This window comes from Myxine glutinosa, chromosome 1 (assembly GCF_964187855.1).
Source record: "Myxine glutinosa chromosome 1, kmMyxGlut1.1, whole genome shotgun sequence".
NCBI classification, from domain to species: Eukaryota; Metazoa; Chordata; class Myxini; order Myxiniformes; family Myxinidae; genus Myxine; species Myxine glutinosa.
The window spans coordinates 141,492,510-141,519,929 of NC_136261.1; the positions used below are offsets into that span (position 1 = coordinate 141,492,510).

At 42.9% G+C, this 27,420-nt stretch overlaps 1 protein-coding gene across 10 annotated transcripts in view; it reads right to left on the reverse strand.

Moving 5' to 3' along the window:
• Window positions 1-27,420, reverse strand: part of LOC137429041 (diacylglycerol kinase iota) — a 687,154-nt gene that overhangs the window by 92,550 nt on the left and 567,184 nt on the right. For all 10 annotated transcript variants that reach the window (XR_013623429.1, XR_013623428.1, XR_013623427.1 and 7 more), the window contains 2 exons: window positions 2,577-2,602; window positions 2,412-2,452 (listed from right to left, as the gene is read on the reverse strand). Coding sequence is in view for 7 of the 10 variants with exons in the window: in XM_078777718.1 (XP_078633844.1) it covers window positions 2,412-2,452; window positions 2,577-2,602 (67 nt within the window). In the remaining 3 variants the exon portion in view is untranslated. The remainder of the gene's footprint in view (window positions 1-2,411; window positions 2,453-2,576; window positions 2,603-27,420) is intronic.

The following is a 27,420-nucleotide window of genomic DNA, read 5'->3' on the forward strand; positions in this document are numbered from 1 at the left end:
CGTCGTCCATCTGTCGTCTGTCTGTCTGTCTGTCTGTCTGTCTGTCGTCTGTAAACAATTCGACGTCTACGCTCTAAAAGTCACAAATATTGATCAAATTTGTCGAAACTTGTTCTGCAGCGTCTTTAAGACATAAACTAGCTTGGGATTGCATTTGGGCGTTGCACGCCCAAAAATGGGCGCGGCAGGGCGGCCATATTGAAAAATCAATTTTTGTCATATATATTTTAGCACATATAAACTATATAGTTTGTGGTTCTATTATGCATATTCTAACCATATTGATATAGACCAGTTGAGTTCAGGTTCCCTGGAACCTCTAGTTTTTAAATTGACATGGGACCTCCTACCGACTAGTTTGTTCCATTATAAAAGTTTAGCCACCATCCTCACCCTCCACATGTTTAAAGCTTTCTGCTATGCTTACAATGTAAGATTTTGTGGAACGTTCAATATTTGAAAATGGAGAGGTAATTTGATCAACAACTTCTCAAATGCACACCTTCACTACCCTCTACCTCCAGCATTAAAACAAAGCATACATTGTATTAAAATAAGGTTACCATGTCTTCCTTTTCGGTCCTGAAATCTCCGTCCAGCCGGGTTTTTAAAATATCTACAAATGTGCGGGTTAAGGGTTTTGCCGTTTTTTGTTTTTTTTGCTTTTGCATTTTCAAAGGGATACATTTTAAGATTTGGAATACTTTTTTTTTACCTGACTTAAATGGTTAAACAATTTTCGTACATTTTCTTACGGTGATGAAATGCGGTTGATGTAATGTTTGAACCAGAACAGCGTGGTGCAAGTCTGCATAACTCCGTCATGTCGTAATGGACGTGTTCGACTATCGCGCATCCACCTCCTGTCCAACCTCGGTGAGTGAGAGCCCGGTGGCGTGCTCAGACAGTGTATTTTATGAGTTTGTACCGTTTCCCAAGTACATTTGTTTGATTTTCTTCTGTTCAACGTCAAAACAAAAGTGTGAATTCACTGCAGAAATAAAGACAAATTTCCGGTGTTGTTAAAGAAAGTGGTCACGAAGAACGGGAAGCAGAGTGCTTGGTATGTAGAGCTGGTACATTTGTCTCCATGGGAAACAAGTGAATCCTCTTGGATTGCGCTGAGGTTCGGGCATGGAATTTCGAGCCTCGATCATGGTTCGAGCCTCGATCTTGTATACAAAAATAATAATAATAATAATAAGAACCTTGGGCCGAATCTCGCGCTTCACCAGTGCGCGTGCGCGAATTTACGTCACGTCGGCAGCGAGAAGGGGTTCCCCAACACGAACCAATCAGGAACTGCCACGTCACACTTATATGATCTCAGAATTCCTGTGACAGGAATTCGCGTTACACTGGCTGGAAGTCATTCGCTAGAGGCGCTTCCTCAGCGCTAATAAAGGAGATATTGATTGACAACCTCATGTGGACTCGGGCAAGCACAAGAAAGCAGTTCAAGGAAAGAGCTTATCATCCTCATTTGCAAAATTAAAGGACTGGTAACTATTTTATTTTATTTTTTGTACTCTTTTATTTATTTTTTATTTTTACTTTTATTTACTTTTATTTTTTATTTTTTGTATTTTTATTTTTTGAATCCTCTTTTATTGAAAATCAAATATGGTAACGTCAATTAAAACAACTTAAAGTAACCAAAGAAAACCTTCTAGGCCAAATCAACACTCAGTTCATCGATGAGCAGTAAATGATAAGCAGTGTTTTAAAGGGAAAACCTTTTATGAAAATAAGAATGGAAATTAAAATAATATATTTCCAATTGTGCAAACAATATAAATGCATAGCACATCATCTTTAGCCCCCTATGCTCCACTCTCATTCCCTGTTTATTTGCACACAAGACATTTTATGGATGTAGATAATATGTGGATGGTCACTTTCTATATCCTGACTATAAGCTTTTTACAAGTTTTAAATATTGCAGAAAACCAATAACACGAATAGAGCAAAATATTGTTGATACAGCTGATGTCAGTTTTGTGTCATGTTGCTCGAATGTTGCCTGTAAGCCATTACGTTGCTGCCATGCAAAACAAAAGGAAGCACCTGACATGCTATTGCTATTGAGTAATTCCCAAATTTCGTTGTCAACACATATGCTTCTTTCTGAAACTGCATCGCATGCTTACAGGATTGATATGTTGGCAAATGCAATATTGTAATGAGTATCATTGCTTCCGTGTTTGCAAAATCCCAACAGCTTGATATTAGCCAATATGTAATTTGCCTTCCTTTGCCTTGTAATGGCAGCTTGTCTACAAATCCCCTTATTATAATGTTTTGGCAATGGCATGAACTTCTACATTTGCGATAAAAAAAATAAGATGTACGGTACATAAATGTGCATTTGCCCATAAAACCACACACCACACACATCTGTTGGCACATACCTTTTCGTAATCCCCTGATGTTGCTGCATCCAGCAAACCCTCTGAAAAAATATAGAAATTTTATTTTACAAGACATACTTGCTTTCAACAAAGTCAAGTTTTGGATAATGTAAAGCTGATAAAATAAATTACAGCAATTAATGTAAAAACGAAAATGAATCATACCTTTGCTATCCAGGGCAAACATGATCCTGGGAATGAAACAGGTGAAAATTGATTTAATACAATGAAGTATAAAATGGAAAATTTCAATGCATGCAATTCATATCTGACTGGTATAATGATTCACCAGTGGCAACAATAACAACAACAACAACAACAACAACGGCAACTAAAATGTCATTCATTATTTTATCATGTTCATGATCATCAGCGTGCAATACTCATGGCAGAGCATCTGTCGTGATGAAGCGTTCTCATGGGACGGGTAAAGCTGTATGGTTTGCAATTGCCTTTCCAGCAGTAAATTAGGGCAGAGATCAGGTCATATGAACCATGGTCTACACAGAGCATCAGTGCTGCCAAAGCGGTTTCTTTGGCTCGGGTTGGATGGGTCGCCATTCTGGCACAGGAAGTCAGGACAGGCATCTGGAATTTGGCCAGTGTGCTCATGGAGCCCTAGCAACACTTCACGAAGGACACCGTGGGACCTTTACCTTCCACCAACTAATGTGGGCAGATGAGACAAATCAGGACAGGTATTTGGAATTTGGCCAGGGTAATACAAAATTTTAATCACTCAACAGTCTTGCATGGACGTGCAGCTTTAAATTGATCGCCCATGACTATCTGATTCAGCATGGCCAAACCTTTTCACCCAAGTTCAACTTATCAGGCCCAACTTCTTTCTTCTCTTTGTAAAAGAAGAATGTCAGTATCCAAGAGCATCTCTTTTCCACTTTATCTTGGCTAATGATTTTGGTTGCTCTGGCATCCAAATAGCTTTGCGACACCAATAAAATGAAGAGTAAGAGTGAAGGAAATGTGCAGTATTACAAGGACAAATCCACTGTAGACATCCATTTAAACAGAGATGAATATGGGTGCGATATCTCCAGTTATGCGACCTGCAATGAAATTCCATCTCAGTTTGGATAATGTAGGTGGTGTGAAGAAAAAAAAAAAGCCTATTGAAATGAACTCAAGAAATCAAACAAGTTATATACCCAGGGAGCCAAACCCCATTTTTTGAAGAAAAAGGGGAATGGGGTGTTCAAAAACGTTGGTACCCAAAAACAATATATATGGATATCAAGGATCACAACCGAAGAGGACAACCCTGACAACAAGCTGCTGTTAACCTAAAAATTTACCCTCAAACAATATGACCAATCTGCCGGTGTGTGCCCCGGTTTACAATAGGTACACCGTATCCCTGAGTGTAAGAGGCGACAGAAAGGGTTGGCGTCAGGAAGGGCATCCGGCCATAAACCATTGCCTCAAAAGGAGAACCATGACGATTGTCATGGGACCCGCAAGGCTAACCCCCACTCAAGCAGGGAAAATGGCGTTAAAAAAAAACAAAAAACAATATGACCAATCTGCCGGTGTGTGCCCCGGTTTACAATAGGTACACCGTATCCCTGAGTGTAAGAGGCGACAGAAAGGGTTGGCGTCAGGAAGGGCATCCGGCCATAAACCATTGCCTCAAAAAGAGAACCATGACGATTGTCATGGGACCCGCAAGGCTAACCCCCACTCAAGCAGGGAAAATGGCGTTAAAAAAAAACAAAAAACAATATGACCCATCACCCAAATGGCACATTCTTTCATGTTTGTAGTCATTTATATGCTCTTTCTCCAATTAGGTGAAGCTAACATCAGATAAAAGAAACCAATGGAATATTTGTTGTTACTTTTTGTAAACACCTCAACAATAACTTGTCCGAATCCTGTCATTCCTAGTTGTCACATCTCTACCAGGAAGAGGCAGATATCAAGATCACTCAGCAACAGCATCTCTGTAGAGAGTTTGGAAACCCCATCTGATAATACTGCAGATCTGCCTCTCATTTAGTGACTTGGCCATCTCGTACCAGCATCATCAGAGTTGCTCATTGTGCCCATTTTAGAGTGATGTGGGTTGATCTGGAATTCCTGCTTTCTATTCCATGATGTCACCTCAACGAAAAAACAAGGAATTCTCTCTGATTTCAGCATCTTTTCCAGATCCTACTTTATTATGAGAGGAGATGATGCAGCTAGTGAAGACATCGTATGCACTTCACTACAGGTTAACCATTATAACGAGACCAAGCAACATATGAACTTTCATTGACTATCCGAGAGAAACGCTGATGTGTTTGCCAGTGCCATTTTGCTTTTAGGAAACTTCCACCTGGCTCATAACTACCTGAGGGCCATCGGCAAGTTCATGAGGGAACCTGGTGCAGAAGATATCCTTGTTTCGGCCGATTTGTGCCAGGAGGGAATGGCAAACAAGATGTTTGGTGAGAAATCAGACTTCTACCAGTCTATACATACCATCAGAGTCATCAGTGAGGCGATTTGGCGTCTTTACTGGAAATCATTCAAAACCTGGACAACACATAAAATTACCAAGCAGTGGAAATAGATTATTGAGACTGTCTTGTAGAAGCTGTTTGAAAACACAGTTGACAAGACTAAGCAACTACAGCTTATCAGAAGATCTCACTCACAGCTCATGGATATTCAAGAATGCCTTCAGAAATTCCAGGATTCATTACAGGGGCTTCCAACAGCTGTATTCTGGTTGCATTTTCTTGAGGTGTCAGACATACTTCAAAAATTCATCTATTATTAATCAATGAGAAGGAAACTGGACTAAAAAACTGTGCGAATCTGCGAGGATGCTTCCCGACCACACAGCAGACCGGAATCACAAATATGGTCAGCATTCCCTGTTTGTCAGAGATGAAACAGTTGCCTAACACAGTTCCAGATGCACATGCACCATTCATGAATGGGGCATTTGGTGGAAGGAGAGCTGACGACATCCCACAATGAATTGTCCCCTGATTTGCTTCTAGACAGACATTCAACGCTGATACTAAAGGAAGAAAGTGGCCTTGATGGCATAACTCCAAATCCTGATGCACACACCAATTTTGAGTACACAAAGCCCATTACTGCAGCAATTTCTGCAGAACTGAAATCAATGATCCTCATCAAATTTGCCAATCCACGTCTCAAATCTGGTCCAGCAAATGTGGCAAGGGAGTAACAAATGGTTCTCAAGATGATGGCAGCCACAGAGACAAATGTATTCATCAAAGCAACCACAGATATGGTGAATTTAACAAATGGTCAGTGTGCTGAGCCTACAGTGATGGATCATCTGGTGCGTGCAAAGAAAATTGATGCCTAGGCACGGACTCTCTTTAATGTGATAATGAAACGACCAAAGTTAGATTGCAGACATTCCTCATGCAGAACAAGTTTGCTGTTCCTGGTAAGAGTTATGAAGGAGTTGCTCCACTGAGAATAATGCAGGTCATTGCCAGTGAAGATGATATTTTTTAACTTATTGGCGATCATCAGTGCAGCAAGATGCCTCCTTCATTATTTAATGATTACGAGACGATGAGAGCAGCAGGTACAAGGCTAGTCTTTTGAAGGCCCTAAAAGAGGAGACATGAGTGAAAGGTGTGATGATCTTCCACAATGAGATGTGAAGACAGTAGTTATTGTTGATGCTATACCACAGTGGTCCTTTCCCAAAGATGAACTATTTGGAGCCATTGCAGGACACTAAAAGCAGTTCAGTTGAAGTTGTGTTCCTGCTAATACAGAGACACCCTCACCCCACCACACCTCCAGGAGTACCTCTGGCTTCAGCTTCCCCTCCGCTCCCACCTTCTGTTATTATGTGTGCTGTACCGTCCACCAAACAGTGATGACTCCATTTACATCTCGTCTGACAACATGGACCAATCTCTATCCACTCATCCCAACTCTCTCTTCCTCATATGTGGCGACTACAACCGAAATCATGCCAGCCGGCTGGGTGTGGGTTCCTCTCACACCAGCCATGGAACCTCAGCAAAGGAATTCTGCGACTCACTGGGACTGACACAAGCTGTCAATTTCCCGCCCTGGATCTCAGTCAACGGAGCATCTTCTCTTCTGGACTTGGTTATGACAAACTTCCCTGCAAATGTCTGCTGTTCTTCTTCTGCTCCAATCGGTTCATCTGACCATTTGCTCGTTAAAGTGGACATCTCTCTGGCCATTCTCAGAGAGCCTCCTCAGCGTTGACGGGTCTGGCATTTATTTCACCCAAGCCGACTGGCATGGTCTTCAAGCATCCATCAAACATCTGGACTGGTCTCCCATCTCTAATGCCTCTGACATCAACTCATCCTGGGAATGCTTCCAAAGAAAATTGCTCTCTCTCATGCTCAGATTTATCCCATCTCGTCTTCAGTTGTCATACCCTTTTCTCCCATCCATGTTACACTAAATCTTGTGGTGAGGCAGTTGCCCTGAAACAACTTGCCTTCACCTCATGGAAGGCTAATCCAACTGAAGGTAATCTCTGTTCCTTTCACAAAGCTCGGAAGAAGTGTGTGTCTTCCCTCAGGAGATGAAAAAGCCGAATGCCTCAACTCTGTGATTGCCTCAAAATCTTGTGTCCCAAACTCGTCTCTGTACCCACCTTACACAGTTGTACGCAGCTGCTCCTGGACTCTGTGTCCCTCTCTCCTGACAAGGTGGAGAAGTTTCTGTCAAACCTCGACTCTGATTCTGCAACTGGAGCAGACTGCATTAGCCCATGGGTCCTAAAATCCTGCTCTGCTGCTCTATCTCACCCTCTCTCTGTTCTATTCACCCTCTCTTTTGCTCAAGGTCATCTGCCATCTGCTTGGAAATCAGACAACATAACCACTTTACACAAAAAGGTGCAAAAGCAGTTCCTTGCAACTACAGACCAATCAGCCTGCTCCCAATCATCAGAAGGTCATGGAATCCATCATTGCTTCTGACATCAAATCCTTCCTCTTCCCTAATGGCTTGATGTCTGATCATCAATTTGGATTTAGACCAGGTAGTTCTACTGTGGACATGCTGCTTCTGCTGTCTCAGCAATGGAAGGAGGTCCTCAATGCCAAACAGGAAATCAGAGCTGTCTCCCTTGACATATCTTGTGCCTTTGATATGGTCTGGCACCCCGCTCTGCTCACCAAACTCTCCTCTTATGGTATCCATGGAAATTTCCATGCATGGCTTGCGGACTTCCTCTCCCATTGCGGCCTTGGCTCTCCCATGGCTTTCCATTGGACTTGCGGCCTTGCGGCAGTCAACGTGTGGCCCTGAATGGAATTCTCCCATTTCCTCTTCCTGTCCAGGCTGGAGTTCTTCAAGGCAGTATTCTAGGAAACCACCTTTAGAGGACATTTTCCCCTGCAGAGCAGGGATTGGCCTTTTTTTTGGGGCACAGTGGTCCCCTTTTTGAAGCAATGTTTTACAGCTGGATGTCTTACCTGCCGCCAACCCTGTTGGTCGCCTCTTGCGACACGCAAGGAATTACCAGTGAGCTGGTACTCAATGTGCCGACCTCAGAAGGATGACAGGCTGAGTCAACCCCACTGGTGTTAATTCAGCGAGCGATTGGGATTCGAACCCAGGAACCCAAGCCAGCACCCTAACTGCTAAGCCAACACCAGGCCTAGAATATACAGGCCAGTATTCTAGGCGCTGTGTTTTTTCTGGTCTTCATTAATGATCTCTCCGACTCTCTGGAAAATCCTCTCCATCTCTTTGCTGATGACTCCACTCTCTGCCGCTCCATACCTCATCCTTCAGATCAGCAGGCAGCAGCCTCCAACCTCCTCACTCTCTGCAGACCTGGATAAAATCACAAATTGGTCAACAAGTGGAACACGTCTTTCAATCCCGACAAATCTCACACTCTCACTATGTCTCTCCATAAAGACCATCTGGACAACCCTTCCATACACTTTCTCAACAATCCTCTTAAAGAAGTTCTGTCACTCAAGCTTTTGGGTCTCACTATCTGCCATGATCTTTCCTGGGATAATCACATTTCCAAGCTGGCCTCCAAAGCCAGTCACCGACTGGGCATCCTCTGTTGTGCAAAGTCCTTCCTTGGCACCTCTGAGCTCCTCACCACAAACAAAGCTTTCATCTGCAGCTTGAAGGAATACTCCTCACAACTAGCTGGGCTTAAGGCTGTAGAAACCAAAGCATTCAGAATCATCGGAATCTCACGCGGAGAAGCTGATTCTGAGGGCCTTTCACTCGGTCATCGCAGGCAGGTTGGTGGGTTTCTGTCTTCAACCGACTCCTCTCAGGCCTTGCTCCCCCTGCTCTGTCTGTGCTCTGTCCCCCAAATATTCCTGCAGGACGCACAAGATCTGCCAGCAACCCTCTTCTGGTGAAACTGCCAAAATCAAGACTCTCTGCTCACCTTCACTCTTTCATTCATCTTTTCTCCTGCCTCTCTTCAATTCTTCTCCTCCCTCCAGGTCTTTAAAACAGCTGTTCACCACCGTCTCTTGTCTTTCCCTCATCCAAAACCTTGATCTTTTCTACCCCCGTTAATACACCCCAAATCCACCTTTTTCAATCTCTGACTTCATTCCTTAAATTTCCAGTAGTGTCCATTTGTTTTATACTGTGTACCCCTCCCCGCACCCCTCCCCCAACCCAGCCCTCTCCCTTTCACAGATCTCTCGTTGTCCTTGTTTTCTACTATTGTTGTGCTTGTGTGCTTTCCTCTATCTCTCCCTCTTGTCTCCCGCTCCCTTTATTATATGTTATATGTATCCGTTTATGTTTTTGTGTTTAATGTGTTAGCTCATACACAAGCCTCGACTCTGTATACAAAAAAATATATCAAAACTGTGTTTATCACAAGGGGCTCCATTACATCTGGGGCTGCTTTGAAATTAACTCAACAGGAAGCAGATAGCAGAGTAATGTTTAAAGTGCAATGAAGGTGCTGAATGAGTAATTATCCATGTTAATGACACAGACGTCATTGTCATGGCTGTGGTCTATGCCACCATGCTTGTGAAACATCTTCTGGAGTTCTGGGTAAGGAATTCACCAGAGAAGTATGTACCAATTCATGAGATTGCAGATAAATGGGCCTTCACATTGCCATGCATTGCCCTTTATTCATATATTGAGTTGAAAGGATACAACCAGCTCTGCATATTTCACTGGGAAAATGGCTTGGATAAGCAGCAGCAAGAATATTGATTAATTCCTGCATTGGAGGAGTTTGCAAGAGATCAGCATTCTTGTCAAATTACAGCAGATGCCATCAATCAGGTGAGGGAGCTCTTACTGGATGTGTAAACAAACTTGGATGGTGACCTCTCAGGAGCTGATCTCAATCAACTCAGGGTTTGCAAGTTCCTGAATGTTTGCAGCCCTCTCCCTTCCACAGATCTCTCCATGTCCTTGTTCTCCCTGTTGTCAACCATGTTGAAGCTGCTACCACCAGCAGATAATTAATTTGTTCAGCATCTGCAAAGAGCAGCTCTGGCCACAATAACAGACAAACATGTTCATATCTCTAATCTGACCATCCAACCCTTTAAGAAATATGGCTGGGCACTGCAGGATGACAAGATAGGTCCAGTGCCATCCACTAAACAAGCATGGCCGGATCAGATGACGAAGACAATATGATATGATTGAACAAAGGGATGCAATAAGAACTTTTTCTGTTAGGAACAATGTTCCATGCAGTGTCGTTGGTGTCAGATGTTGGTGCCGAGCGTCTAGGAAAAGGTGAAGCCATGTTAAGTACAGTGAGATGCTCTCAGCCAGTGGCAACTCTTCATTTGACTCAGATTAACTTTTCGGAGGTACCAGTAGTAGTAGTAGTAGTAGTAGTAGTAGTACATGAAATTATTATTACTGCTTGTAGTAGTAGTCTGTTGAGGTTATATCTGGTGTTGGATTAGCGGTTAGGGTGCCGGCTTGGGATCCGAGGATCCTGTGTTCAAATCCCGGTCGATCACTGAATTAACGCCAGGGGGATTGACTCAGCCTATCATCCTTCCGAGGTCGGCAAATTGAGTACCAGTTCACTGGTAATTCCCTGTGTGTCGCTAGAGGCAACTAACATGGTTGGCGGCAGGAAGGGCATCCGGCCATAAAACATTGCTTCAAAAAGGGGACCACGGTGCCCGAAAAAAGGCAAACCCCCACTCTACAGGGAAAAATGGCCGCTAAAGATGGTTGGTAGTAGTAGTACTACTACTACTAGCAGTAATAATAATAATAATAATAATTATAAGGGAATAAACCCACAAAATGGAGGTAGAAGTATAATAATAATAATAATAATAATAATAATAATAATAACTAGAACTGCCACTTTAAAACTGCTGGCAGTGATGACCGGTTTACTCGCACCCACTTTTGATGCAACCCCACTGTTGATACAACCCCACTTTTGATACAACCCCACTTGTGATACAACCCCACTTTCATTGGACATGCTTTGACACAACCCCCTTGGATACAACCCCGACACACACACACACACACACACACACACACACACACACACACACACACACACACACACACACACACACACACATCCCCCCTACCCCCTCCCACACACACACCCACACCCCTCCCCCCACATTCACACCCTTCCAAACACACACACACACCCACACACACACACACACACACACACACACACATCCCTCCCCCCCCCCCCACACACACACACATCCCTCCCCCCACACACACACACATCCCTCCCCCCACACACACACACACACATCCCCCCTACACACACACACACATACACCCCACCCCCAACACACACACACACACACACACACACACACACACACACACACACACACACACACCCCTCCCCCCACACACACACACGCACATCCCTCCCCCCACACACACACACACACATCCCCCCTACACACACACACACATACACCCCACCCCCAACACACACACACACACACACACACACACACACACACACACACATATCCACACACACACACACACAAACACGCGCACACACCTCCCCCCACACGCACAGACATATCCAGACAAATGCACAACCCCCTCCCCCCACCCCCCAAGACACATCCCACACACACATCCCCTGACACACACCCCCACACCCCCCTCCCCCCACACACACACACATCCCCACACACACACACATTCCCCCTACCCCCCACCCACATACACACACACAAACACATGCACACGTCCTCCCACCCCCACCCCCAACACACACACACACACACACACACACACACACACACACACACACACACACACACACACACACACACACACACACACACACACACACACACACACACACACATATCCCCCCACCCCTAACACACACACATGCACACATCCCCCCCACCCCCAACACACACACACACACACACACACACACACAAACACACACACATACCCCCCCACCCCTAACACACACACAAACACATGCACACATCCCCCCACCCCCCCCCCCAACCCTAACACACATGCACACACAAACAAACACCCGCACACCCCTCCCCGCACACGCACACACACACCCTCCCTACACACACACACGCTTATTTTTCAAGATATGCAGGTTGCAAGGTCAGACATATATATGGTGGCGGCTAGCGCAAATGGGCCACTGTATTTTCGTGTATTACGTACGCGCTTTGATGGGCGGGGCGTATGGTGTTCATGAAATGGTCAAATGCGGAAGTGCTGGAAGCAGTTGCGATGGTGTCGTACGATCTCTTCTCGCGGTCCACAAGATTATCACAGAGAGGTGCAGCTTCCAGCGTTTCTAGATCTGATCCAGGCCTATCCAACGAGACCAGTCCCAGCATTCTAGGCCCAATGGTTGTCTCAGACAGACCCGACAACGGACGTGTTTGTTTTAACTCGAGCCGATTCGATCAGAGACGTGCTGGCGAACATAACCAGTCATATATTTTGAACGCGTGGCTCGATTTTTACAAAATAAACTTTTTCTTGCAGGGCTTAACCGTGCGCTGACAACGATACCGAGTTTGACCCTGAGAGAGCCGTTTTGCGCCGCAAAGGCGCCTTGTTCCCCGTGATGACCATGTCGTGCTGCATAAATTATCATATACTAGGGCGTGCCCGTACGTGGGTGCAAAAAAACATGCGTGCAAACAACAACAACAAAAAAAAACTTTGAAACCACGTGGCAGTAACGACCACAGAACCCCCCCTCTATTTACATGAAATGGTTTGGTCCATTCGCAAAGCCAAAGCGAACGGCTTGCGAGTACGGTGACCATACCTTGGGAACCACTTGTCCGATTAATTTCAAACCTTGAAAAGGCACATCCTCGGGTCCCCAGCAATATACCTGGCAAGTTTCAAGTATATCGGACCCGTGGTTGTCGAGAAACAGCGGTCACAGACAAACACACAGACAAACACACAGACACACACACATACACACACACATACACACAGAGATTACTGGAATTATAGATAGACTAGGGCATGCCCGTACTATATATATATCTAAAATTATATCCCCCCCTCTATTTACATGAAATGGTTTGGTCCATTCGCAAAACCAAAGCGAACGGCTTGCGAGTACGGTGACAATCCCCCCCCTCTATTTACATGAAATGGTTTGGTCCATTCGCAAAGCCAAAGCGAACGGCTTGCGAGTACGGTGACAATCCCCCCCCTCTATTTACATGAAATGGTTTGGTCCAAAGCGAACGGCTTGCGGAGTTTGGTAAAGAAATCGCCATAGCTCGGTAACTACTTCTCCGATTAATATGAAACCTTGAAAAGGCACATCCTCGGGTCCCCAGCAATATACCTGGCAAGTTTCAAGTATATCGGACCCGTGGTTGTCGAGAAACAGCGGTCACAGACAAACACACATACACACATACACACACACATACACACAGAGATTACTGGAATTATAGATAGACTAGGGCATGCCCGTACTATATATATATCTAAAATTATATCCCCCCCCTCTATTTACATGAAATGGTTTGGTCCATTCGCAAAGCCAAAGCGAACGGCTTGCGAGTACGGTGACAATCCCCCCCCTCTATTTACATGAAATGGTTTGGTCCATTCGCAAAGCCAAAGCGAACGGCTTGCGAGTACGGTGACAATCCCCCCCCCCCCCTCTATTTACATGAAATGGTTTGGTCCAAAGCGAACGGCTTGCGGAGTTTGGTAAATAAATCGCCATAGCTCGGTAACTACTTCTCCGATTAATATGAAACCTTGAAAGGGCACATCCTCGGGTCCCCAGCAATATACCTGGCAAGTTTCAAGTATATCGGACCCGTGGTTGTCGAGAAACAGCGGTCACAGACAAACACACATACACACACACATACACACAGAGATTACTGGAATTATAGATAGACTAGGGCATGCCCGTACTATATATATATCTAAAATTATACCCCCCCCCCCTCTATTTACATGAAATGGTTTGGTCCATGTGCGAAATGGTTTGGTCCAAAGCGAACGGCTTGCGAGTACGGTGACAATCCCCCCCTCTATTTACATGAAATGGTTTGGTCCAAAGCGAACGGCTTGCGAGTACGGTGACAATCCCCCCCCCCCCTCTATTTACATGAAATGGTTTGGTCCAAAGCGAACGGCTTGCGAGTACGGTGACAATCCCCCCCCTCTATTTACATGAAATGGTTTGGTCCAAAGCGAACGGCTTGCGAGTACGGTGACAATCCCCCCCCTCTATTTACATGAAATGGTTTGGTCCAAAGCGAACGGCTTGCGAGTACGGTGACAATCCCCCCCCTCTATTTACATGAAATGGTTTGGTCCAAAGCGAACGGCTTGCGGAGTTTGGTAAAGAAATCGCCATAGCTCGGTAACTACTTGTCCGATTAATATGAAACCTTGAAAAGGCACATCCTCGGGTCCCCAGCAATATACCTGGCAAGTTTCAAGTATATCGGACCCGTGGTTGTCGAGAAACAGCGGTCACAGACAAACATACAAACATACAAACATACAAACATACAAACATACAAACATACACACAGAGATTACTGGAATTATAGATAGATTACCGGCGGCGCGTTCCGCGCTATAACTGCCATTTGAGTTTGAGAACAAGTCAGAATAGTCAGAATTTGAGCAAATCTGTTTCATTCGTTTGTTAATATGCCTCAGCTATTGACAAATCTACAATTATAATTTTTTTGGAGGTTGAAATGACCGCGGGAGATCGCGTTATAATGATGACGTCCTGGATGGACATCTTCTTCTTCAGTCCCTCATTACTTTCAGTGAAATACGATCGAGTTAAAAATAGTCAGAATTTGAGCAAATCTGTTTCATTTGTTTGTTAATATGCCTCATCTATTGACAAATCTGCAATTATAATTTTTTTTGAAGTTCAAATGACCGCGGGAGATCGCGTTATCGTGAGCACGTTATGGAAAGACGAAATGGTGTGTTTCTTCTTCTTTGAACAATAAAGACTTATAGCTTCGCGACCGTACATCCAATCATCTTGAAATTATGCACACTTGTTACTCTTCATGACTTCTACTACAGTATGAAGTTTCACGTCGATCAATAAAGCGATTCAAGAGATATCCATTTTTTTTAAAAAAATCGTTTAATTAACGATATCTGCCAAACCACGTGACCTATCGCAAATTCTAAAATGACATTTTAGTAGACTGACCTGCTGAACAGACCTGTGAAGTTTCTCCTCGATTGGATCAAAAATGAGGGAGGAGCTACGTTTTAAAGGTTCATGCTTTAAACCATCATAACTCTGAAACCATGTGTCGGATGACGTCGCCCTCGCTGACTTTTTTGTTCGTCATGGGCATGCGATTCTGCCTGCAAAGATTGGCCTCGATCTGTTCAGCCGTTGCAGAGAAAAAGGGGTTTTCGTGTTTTCACGAAAAACAAGATGGCGGCCGAACCACGTGACCTGCGACGTCATAATTACCATTAAAATATTCTACAGACCGAGTCCCTCCTATGGTGAAAATTTTATCTCAATCGGCCCTATTATTGCAGAGAAAATGTTTTTTAAAGGAAATTAAAACTGAAAATGGCAATAGCACTGGGAGATGTGGCCTGGGAGGACAAAATGGTGTGTTTCTTCTTCTTTCAACAATAAAGACTTTAGCTTCGCGACCGTACATCCAATCATCTTGAAATTTTGTACACTTGTTCCACCTGATGAGAGCTACATTGCCTTAAAAATTCAAGTCGATCCATGCAGTGGTTCAAGAGTTACAAGCTTTTTAAAATTTAACTTCCATTATTTATTGCGGCCAAACCATGTGACTTAAAAAAACGTCTCAAGTCACGATTAAACATCCCCCCATGAGGAACATTTGTGTAAAGTTTCCACTCGATACCTCAACAAATTATGGAGGTGATTCCATTTCTAGTTTGAGATTTGAAAACGTCATAACTCTGAAACCACGTGTCGGATGACGTCGTGCTCGCTGAATTTTTTGTTTGTCATGGGTATCCGAATACGCATGCCAAGTTTGGGCTCGATCCGTTCAGCCGTTGCGGAGAAAAAGGGTTTTTTGTGTTTTTTCACGGAAAACAAGATGGCGGCCGAACCATGTGACGTATGACTTCGAAAATTTTCGCATTCTGAGTTTTTTTTAACTAAGCATCTGGGGGGAAAATCTCTTTTTCAGGGGAGAAAAACTGTGTTTGACGAATTCTAACCTCTTAACGTTAGCATTTTTGATATACTCAATACACGTGTTTTTTGTTCCCATTGCAGAGTTCTTTAGAATGAGCCATTCCTCAAATTTTTCCATTGAGCCGTTTCGGAGATACAGAGGGGCAAAGTTGAAGGTGTTTTACAAGATGGCGCCCATACCACGTGACCTATGACGTCATCATTAGCATTAAAAAATTCTACGAGTCTAGCCGATCATTTGATGAAAATTTCCTGTCAATCCGACCAGCGGTTGCTGAGAAACTTAATTATGAAGTTTTCGGAGGTGCAAAATAGGGTGGAAGAATAATAATAATAAGAAAAACTCTAGCAGTAATAATAGGTTACTCTCCATTTCATGGAGAGTAAACCTAATAATAATATACGTACAAAAATAATAAACAGAAGAACACCAATATGGTACCAGCCAGAATGGTTTTGGTACCCTAATAAGTCTTTTATGGTGCAATAATTTCAGCTCCTTGGCGAGTCTACAGGCCCGGATGCTTTAGAGGCGCTCATCTGCTAATCAAACACAATAGCAATCTCCACTCTCACGGGTCTCCATTGGTACCCAGCAATTTATGGGGAAAGTGTCTTGCTCATGGACAAGAGCCACACCATCATCCAACCCACATTATGAAGAATCAGCCACCAGAAAACAAGTGCAAAGTGCTACACCACTCTGTCAAGACACTCAAATAATGAAGAAAAAAAAAGCAGCAATGACTTCACAAACCAACAGGAAAAAGTATTAAAACAATGACAAATTATAAACAATTCCCTTTAATACTTGCCATGTTTCTCTAATTTGGAAGTCATTTCATTATCTATTTTTTTTTTTGTGCTGCACATTTATGCTACACAATATGATTGGCATTTTGTATTGATACAATACATGCATGTATTTTAGCCTCATCCACTGCATGCACTGCACAAGAGACAGGGAACCAGACTGATCATCAAAGCTTTAACTCTGTAAATTATAATTTTCATGTAAATAAGTAAATTTAAGCAAATTATTTTCATGTAATATTCATGTAATATAAGTAAATTATAATTATCGATCATGAAAACATAAATTTGATTATTTTGTACTGAGCAAACATTTATTTCACTGCCCAAAAATGATACATTTTAATGAAATTAAAGGCTGTGCACTTTACACATCTTATCATTGCATTGCTCTAAGTGTACGTAGTGAGAAAAGACTAATGCCGTGACAGTACAACATGTATTAGTAGGGGAAGGACACATTTCAACTTTGTAATACTTCATGAATTGTGATAATTATTTGTAAACAAGATAAATGGCGCAAACTTATTATACAACACAGGTAGCTGTCCAAAAATATATCCCAGACAATGAAACCCCTGCAAATTCCCAAATATTGTGCACATTTGTCATGCTGTTTGGTCTAATATTTCATTACTGGCAGAATATTTTACATATATATAGAACGGAAATAAGTTAAGCTGATTGTATCAAGCAAGTATAAATATTCTATGGTTTCTCTTGACTGATTTTAGCTTCAGCTGAATGCAGAATGAACATATAAATGATGACTGCAAACATGAAAAAGTGTGGTTTTTGGGTACTGGGTCATGTTTTTTGAGAATCAATTTCAGCTTATCAGAAGGTTGTTTGCAAGGGTGTCCACCTAGGTTGTATTCTTTAATAGATGTGTGTTCAGGGAATTGGCATTAAGTCCTATGGGTGTATATATTGTTGCGGATATGAGGACTGTATATATTTTTTTGATTGTGTGCTTTATTATTATTATTATTGTTATTCTGCGCCTCCTGCCTCCGGAGCTGTGTAAAGGTCAAAGGGGCATCCCATAATTAGTCCATAAAGCATCCACACCACAGCCAATCATAGAATACCCCTGTTCAATAGTTATATCTTATTCTGTGTTTTAGGGTAAGGCTGTGTCTCCCATTAATTGAAATACTCCATTGCACCAGTGAAAGAGATAGATTCCCTTCATTCCCACTCCCAACACTTCCATTCCCCCCTTTTCGTCAATTGCAATTCGCATTGCCAACTGCATGTTGGGCGGTTTTCCCTTCATCCGCCATTGACCACGAGGCAGGGTTGGGGAAGAAAGGCGGGTCCCCACCTCGTCATAGAGGGGAGGAGTGAGTCAGCCCCACTCAACCAACCACGAACAAGGGGTTGGACTTGGAGAGGGTGTGGAGAGAAACATCGAGGAGGTTCGCGAAGGTTGAGGGGTGGGGCCTATATAACCCGCAGGCAGGGCGTGTTCAAGGAGAGGAGCTTTTACCGGCAGACGAAAGAGGAGCTTTTACCGGCAGACGAAAGGGAGCCCAAGCCGTTGAGACGAGAGGAGGTCCAAGGCAGATTAGCTTTTACAGAGGAGAGATGAGTACAAAGGAAAGAGCTGGGTCGTCAGAGCAAGAGCGCGTAGAGAGGTCCATGACAAGAGCTGAGTTGGTCGTCAGGGGTGGTCAGTGGTTGCGTTCAGTGGTTGCGTTCAGTGGTTGCGTTCAGTGGTTGCGTTCAGTGATTGCGTTGAGTGGTTGCGTTGGAGAAAGAGTGGTTGGACAAACAAAAGAGAGAGAAGAGAACCCGTCACGCCAGACCCCCCACGAGCGCGTCGGCTCTGACCGTGATCCGACCCGTGATCCCGCGCACACGACAGGATCGGTGGCATCAGCGGCCGTCGAGGTCCAGCCCGACGTCCCGTGCGGGATCAAGCTCCAGCCAGCTCCGTGCCGTCCTCCCCCTCCAGCCACACACCTCCTTCCAGCCAATCCACTCTGCAATTCCCCGTGTGAGTCGTCTTTGTTTGTTCTGTCCTGGGTAGGTAATTAAGCTTGTATAAGGAATTCACTGTGTCACCTGCGTCTCGTGTCCCTGTACATAATCGTGACTGCTCCTTCTTGATTATATGTGTAAATAATAAATCCCATTACTCTTCTGTCCGTCTTCTCGTCTTATTCCTTTTCCTCTTTGCATTCGGTCGTTTTAGAGTTTTCCAGATTGGGCAGCTGCGGTGCGATACGGCCAAAGTTTGGGGTGAATCGGGTGAGTTGGGGAAGAATCGGGGGAACTGTACGAACACGGTGGCCATTCCGCTCGGTCAAGCAACATCTTTAGCCGTGTCCGTAACAATATATTATATATATATGTAGAAATGAATGAACGAATGAATGATCGTTATAAGGCCATTTTCCCCGCTAGAGCGGGGGTTAGCCTTGCGGGCCCCATGACAATCACGGTTCCCTGTTTGAGGCAATGTTTTTACGGCCGGATGCCCTCCTGACGCCAACCCTTAGTCGCCTCTTACGATGTGCAGGGATACGGTGTACCTATTCTAAACCGGGGTAAACACCGGGATATATATATATATGTATATACATTATACATATATATATATATATATATATATATATATATATATATGTATGTATGTATGTATGTATGTATGTATGTATGTATGTATGTATGTATATATATATATATATATATATATATATATATATATATACATACATACATATATATATATATATATATATATATATATATACATATATATATATATAGTCGTCCCTCGCTATATCGCGGTTCACTTTTCGCGGCTTCGGTACATCGCGGGTTTTTCTCGCTAGTATATGTAAAATTATATCGCGGATTTTTCGCTATATCGCGGGATTTTGCGATATAAATGTATTTTTATATACTATTATTTTAAATATTTTTGTGGTAAAATAAGCATTTTCTAGCCTAAAAAATTAAAAAACGTAAAAAAATAAGAAAAATACAGTGATTAAAACATATTACAAGAAATAAAATACTGTACATAGTGTACAGTAGAAGGAGAGGCAAAGAGTCGTGCGTATGGAAAACGCAGATGCGGCAGCTTCCACTTGCGCTAGTTACCCACGTAATGGATAACTGTAATGCTCTTTCTGGCTGTGCAGTACATTCATCATCGTCATCACCTTCATCGTCATCAGTACTGCACAGCTAATTCATCATCATCTTCATCACGCAAGTTGTAGTATTGAAGAGCCGGGGCTCTTGCTTGATACGGACGAAATGACGGGCAAGACACAAACTCGTCCGAGAAGATATTTATTCTCAAAACCAACTCGGGAACACTGAAAAGCCCGTTTATCGGGCTGCATTATAAAGCACAACCAGAAACCGAAACCGAAAGCCACGCCTCTCAAGCGTGGTGTGCTTCGGTGGTCACGTGATCAACAGGTGTAGCTGATTATACCCGCACGCGCGGCACGCTTTGGTGGTCACGTGACCAGCCACTCTTGCGCCGCAGATCCCCGCCGGTGACGTCACCGGCTGGAGCAAGGAGATTCTGATGCTGGTCTTGCTTGGGGGATCCATGGGTCGCTACAGTATCTTCAATGGTGAGTACCCATTAGAATTTTATATGTTGTTAAAATTACGTATGTTTAAGAGTGTAAAAAGTGTTTAAGAGTATAGGAAGTGTTTATAAGAGTATGGGAAAGGTTAATAAGAGTGTGGGAAAGGTTAATAAGAGTGTGGGGAGGGTCATAAAGCTTTAAAATATATATAAATAATAAAATAAAAATATGGTCGCTACTTCGTGGATTTTCGTCTATCGCGGGGGGTGCTGGAACATAACCCCCGCGATAAACGAGGGATCACTGTGTATATATATATATATATATATATATATATATATATATATATATATATACATATATATATATATATATATATATATACATATATATATATATATATATATATATATATATATATATATATATATATATATATATATATATATATATATATATATATATATATATATATATATATATATATATATATATATATATATATATATATACGTCTACTATATACATACATATATAATATATATATATATGTATATATATATATATATATACATATATATATATATATATATATATATATATATATATATATATACATACATACGTCTACTATATACATACATATATATATATATATATATATATATATATATATATATATATATATATTGGCGTCAGGAAGGGCATCCGGCCATAAAAAATATTGCCTCAAAACAGGGAACCATGATTGTCATGGGACCCGCAAGGCAAACCCCCGCTCCAGCGAGGAAAATGGCCTTAAAATGATCATTCATTCATATATATATATATACGTATATATATATATACGTATATATATATATATATATATATATATATATATATATATATATATACATATACATATATATATACATACGTATATACAGTCACGTGAAAAAGTAAGTACACCCCATGTAAAGTTTTGACTTTTTCAACATATTTCAACATACAGCTATTTGATCTTCATTTCAACAATATTGATCGATAAAGGTGACATAATATAACAAATATCATGAAACATTTACATTTTGTAGTCCACTGTATAATTTAAATAAACATAAATGCAAATTTTTCATGTGGAAAAAGTAAGTACACCCTTGGCTCTAATATGTGGTATTGCCCCCTTTGGCAGAAACAACCTCAAGTAGATGTTTCTTATAACTGTCTGCCAGTCTCTGACATCGACTGGGAGAAATTTTTTCCCACTCCTCCATGCAGAATTCTTTCAGCTGTGCGATGTTTGAGGGGTTTCTTGCATGCACAGCTCGTTTCAAATCCCCCCACAATATCTCGATGGGATTTAGATTCGGGCTTTGACTTGGCCATTCCAGAACCCTCCATTTCTTTCTTTTCAGCTATTCCTCGGTGGATTTACTGGTATGTTTCGGGTCATTGTCATGTTGCAAAGTCCACCTTCGGTTGAGCTTCAACTTTCTGACAGATGGCCTCACATTATCCTCAAGCACCCTCTGGTAAAATGAAGAATTCATAGTGGATTCAATGATGGTGAGCTGCCCAGGCCCTGATGCAGCAAAGCTGCCCCAAACCATAATATTTCCACCACCATGCTTTACAGTTGGTATCAGGTTCTTGTGGTCAAATGGTGTCTTTGGTTTTTGCCAAACATGTCTTCTGGTACTGTGGTCAAATAGCTCTACCTTTGACTCATCTGTCCAGAGCACATTGTTCCAGAAGTGCTGGTTTTTTCTGAGGTGTTGATTGGCAAACTTTAGTCTTGCCCTGATGTTCTTTCTGGACAGCAAAGGTTTCCTCCTGGCACAACTCCCATGCAGATCAAATTTGTGCAGCCTCTTTCTAATGGTAGACTTGTGCACTTTGACATCAACAGTGGCAAGCGCTACCTGTAGGTCCTGTGATGACATTCTGGGGTCCTTAGAGACTTCTTTCAGCATCTTGCGGTCTGCTCTCGGGCTGAACTTGCTGGGGTGGCCTGGCCTGAACAAGTTGGCAGTTGTTTGGAATCTTCTCCATTTGTAGATGATCTTCCAGACAGTCGAATGATTGATTTCAAATTGTTTGGAGATCTTTTTAAATCCCTTCCCAGACTCGTAGGCATCTATAACCTTCTTTGTGAAGGCCTCAAAGAGCTCTTTTGATCTTGGCATGGTGACGCCACATACTTCAACAACAAAGAGCAAACCAAACGAAATGTCTGAGGTTTAAATAAGACAGGTTCCTCCAAGATCCTCTCTAACGATGTTCTAATCATTTGTATCTGAGCTGGTGCACCTGATTCTAATTTTAGGTATTTGAAGTAGTGATAAATGTAGGGTTGTACTTACTTTTTCCACATGCGAAATTTGCATTTATGTTTATTTAAATTATACAATGGACTACAAAATGTAAATGTTTCATGATATTTATTATATTATATCACCTATCAATATTGTTGAAATGAAGGTCAAATAGCTGTATGTTGAAATATGTTGAAAAAGTCAAAACTTTACATGGGGTGTACTTACTTTTTCACGTGACTGTATATATCTTCTTATATTATAAAAGAAAGTTTTTGTTTGTTTGTCTGCGCAAGCTAATCTCCTGAACGGTGAAAGATAGGAGTAAACCTCTTTATATACAAAAAATGTCGGGACGGGCCCCGGGAAGGTTTTGGGCTTGGCGGTGAGGCTGGTTGAGGCCGCTTCGGCCGGGCCAGGCCAATTTCGCAATTAAAAGCTGAGCTGAATTATAGTAGTCAATCTTCTACGGCCGCGAGTAAAAGCTGAATCGTAGTAGTAAATTCATTCAAAAAGGACCAGAAATGTCGGGACGGGCCCCGGGAAGGTTATAGGCTAGGTGGCGAGGCCGGTCGGGGCCGTGTCGGCCGAGCTGGGCCCATTTCACAATTAAAAGCTGAGCTGAATTATGGTTGTCAATCGTCTACGGCAGCGAGTAAAAGCTGAATTCTAGTAGTAAATTCATTAAAAAATGAACCAAAAATGTCGGGACGGGCCCCGGGAAGGTTATAGGCTAGGTGGTGAGGCCGGTCGAGGCCGCGTCGGCCGAGCTGGGCCCATTTCACAATTAATAGCTGAGCTGAATTGTAGTAGTCATTCTTCTACGGCCGCGAGTAAAAGCTGAATTATAGTAGTAAATTCATTCAAAAAGAACCAAAAATGTCGGGACGGGCCCCGGGAAGGTTATAGGCTAGGTGGCGAGGCCGGTCGAGGCCGCATCGGCCGGGCTGGGCCCATTTCGCAATTAAAAGCTGAGCTGAATTATAGTAGTCAATCTTCTACGGCCACGAGTAAAAGCTGAATTATAGTAGTAAATTCATTCAAAAATAACCCGGGCAACGCCGTGTGGTTTCAGCTCATATATATATATGAGCTGAAATATATATATTAGTGCTGTGCCGATATTGAAACCGACAATCGGAACAAGCCGATGTCGGCTATTTTTCGGTAATATGTACAGGCAGATTGTAATCAGTGTGCAGTTCCAAAGACCGATTATAGTTGTACTGTACTCTATACAACCCCCAAACCTTGAGTAGCTTTCGACTTGTTTGGAACAAATTTCAATAAACAAATTGAAGAAAACAACGTTGCACCTATTGCTTTACAAACAGCTGCGAGTACAAAGAAAAACGCGATGCGTCTTACTGTATCATGCGAAACGCGATGGCTCTTCCTGACGCTGGTAGAATACGTATTGACGTCATATGTTCCAGGCATGCATCAAAGTGTCACTTTAATTAATTAGTTTCACATTTCGAAGGCGGACTCATTGTATTCTGGCTTCCTGGAGCAAAATGACACATTTTACATGCAGTTTGTAAAATTACTGCTTCATTCGTCACACCATATGCTGTGACGTCCTCTCACGCAATCTCACGTAATCCGAAGGCACATGGTGTTCACAAAACACTGAACCAAACACATGGAACTTTATTTATTCCTCCGCAATTACGATTACTTCGTTTTAAACCTCTTCTACCTCCTCTGTTACCTTCGTTATTTCACGGCACGCCTCTGCGAGTTACCCTTCCAAATGCTACCTTAAACGTTCCCATTTTACATCCCATCATGCTTGTGTTCACTCATCGCCCATCTCATGTTTGATTTCCCCGCTCATCACGTCCATTATAGTGCCTATCACTTGCATTTCGCCGCTCATTTTTTCTCTCATCAACTCTATTTGTGATTTGCACTGGACCACAAGAGCCTCATATCGAGCGGAGCCGGTGCCCCGCCCAGCATGCGCATCTGGACAGTGATGCGAATCGTCATTCATTCCATCAGTTCAACCAAATGACCTGTTGTCAGAACAGTCACTGCCACTGTAGCCTGGACCAGTAAATGGCATCACCATGGGCCTACAACCTACTCTACAATTAATCCTTAATGACAATACATTATCCAGTGAGAATGTGGAGCAAACACACAGAACTACGTATCTCAATGGACTCTTGTCAAATCTACCTCCACATGGAGTGGCTCTGGGGCCCTCAGCAGGTGGACATACCCCCATCATATTCATTCTTTACAACCATGCCATTCCAAGCTTCGTACCTTCATCCCAACATGTTACCATGTCATCAGGCACCATTCCCACTACCTTTGACGATGCCACACAGACATCCACCTTACCCATCTCAGATGCCTCCAGCACCCAACCTTATGGATCTGCTGATAGCTTCATCCTATGGGGTAACAAAACTGACTATACCTTATTTCCAGAGCGGCAGAGAAAGCGACTTTGCCTTATTCAAGCTAGCATTGGACAGCCTGATGAGTAATCATACATACTTGTCAAGTAGTACAAATAAGAGTACAAATATTAAGTACTTTTAAGTCACCTTAAACTACCTAGTGCATACAAGTGTGCGAAGTGTTACGGATTCGTCACTTCCGTTGTTGTGGTTCTCATCCACTGTAAACATTTTTGGTTGCATGTACTATTATTGTTATCGTTTAGGTGAAATAGAGATAACTGTTTTCAAAAGGTAAAAAAAAGTAAATGTTTTAAAAAGAAACCGGAAACCGGAAACCGGATCGGGAACCGAACGAAGAAGAAAAAGAGGAAGAGGAGGAAAAAGAAGCGGAGCGAGTGAGGTCGGAGAAGGAGCCGAGCTGCGTTGAGGTTTTGAGCAAATGTTGGCGAATGAGGGTCACTAGCGAACTTTGGGGTTTCCTGGGAAAGGGATTCCTGCGACAGTTTTTTGACAGATAAACCTGCGTGACAGGTTTTGCGGTTGATTCCGAAGAGAATCATTGGAGTGCTGTTACGTCTCGAGAACGGACCGTTGGCCATTTTGCCTCGCGCTGGATTTTCGCATCGCTCCAGGTTTTTCACCTCGCTTCAACCATTTCAACGCATCCAGCCATTAACCTGGTGTGTGTGTGTGTGTAACGTGGATTTCGAGTGGGAATTTGCGGTTCGCCATGTGGGGAGCCGTTGAACATCCATACCCGAAGGTGTGATTTCCCAGTCGCCTCTTGAGGACACTTTTGCCCATCTTTGGCAGTGTGACTGTCAACTGAACGGGATTCTGGTCTCGATACATCGTTCTGACGATCACTGGAGCGTGGATCGACTTTGGTTTGAAGCTGGGACAGAGACATTGGGAATGTTATTTTCGCTCACTTGGAGCACAGTGAGTTATATTGTACGAAACTGATGGTACCATCATAGGAATGATATATTGGTTGTACAATTGATTAATATTGTTATTGTACTGTTATTCTTGTGTGACCTTAATACAATACTTGTTTGTTGGTAACAATTGGTGTGGTTTCACCATTGATCTTTGACACACAGAATAACACATCTTTCTGCAGTGACTCCTCTTGAGGCTCGGAGGTACACCGTGACGGGGTTTGGGGAGGAGCACGTAACAGAAGACATATATATATATATACTGGATCTGAGACCACACATGACGGCCTTACAAGCCCGGAAGGGCAAGTATGGACAGCCGAGGAAATCGTACAAAGCGAGATCGGCACTATCATGAGCATTGCTCCAGTTAAAAAGGGAGATGCAGAGGCCTTTGAAGATTTTGCTCTCGCAGTGCACTCCCTTGTTAGCATGTTGCAATCCCTCAAGGGTGAACATGGATTTGAACTATGGTGTGGCTCACATATAAACAGGTTGATTACGTTGTCACAATGGATTCATCGAACACTACATTAACCAGAGACTCCGAGATGCATATTATAATCAGACCTACATGGCTGCACCATCTGGCAGCCTGGCTGCAGGTGAACTCCCGAGCTAATGGCACGGAGGAAGACCTGCAGCAGGGCGATCCTCTCGGCCCCTTTCTCTTCTCCTTGGGCATTCCAGACCTTATCAACAACTGTGCCAGCGAGTTTAATGTTTGATATTTGGATGATGGGAAGGGATTGTTCAACCGTTTTGGTCGACTTCAAAAAGATCATCGACGCAGAGCAGTCTCTCGGCTTGAAAATCAACACACTCAAGTGCTAGTTGATTGTTTTGGATTCGGACATGAACAACGAAATCTCCATACTGAACAAGTTCCGTGAAATCGTCGCTGACATAAAGCTTGTTGGTAGCAAGATATGACATTCCTGGGTCCTCCTTTGTTGAGCAGTGTAACAGACAGTCCTCGAAAGCAAGCTCACCGATTTGCGACATATGATGAGCAAGCTAAATTACTTGGATGCCCATGACGCTTTGTTGTTGCTAAAAAAAACTGCTTCACAATTCTGAAATTGTTGTTCTTTGTGCGCTCAGCTCCATGCTTTAATAGCAATGTGCTTTTTCTGATGAGTTGGAAATCAAAAAAGCTTTGGAAAGTGTTCTGAACACTGAGCTGTCAGAATGAAGATGGGCACAATGTTTGCTGCCAGCAAATAATGGTGTCATAAGTGTCAGATCTGCTTTCGATTTGTCCCTGCTGGCTTTTCTTTCTTCGGCC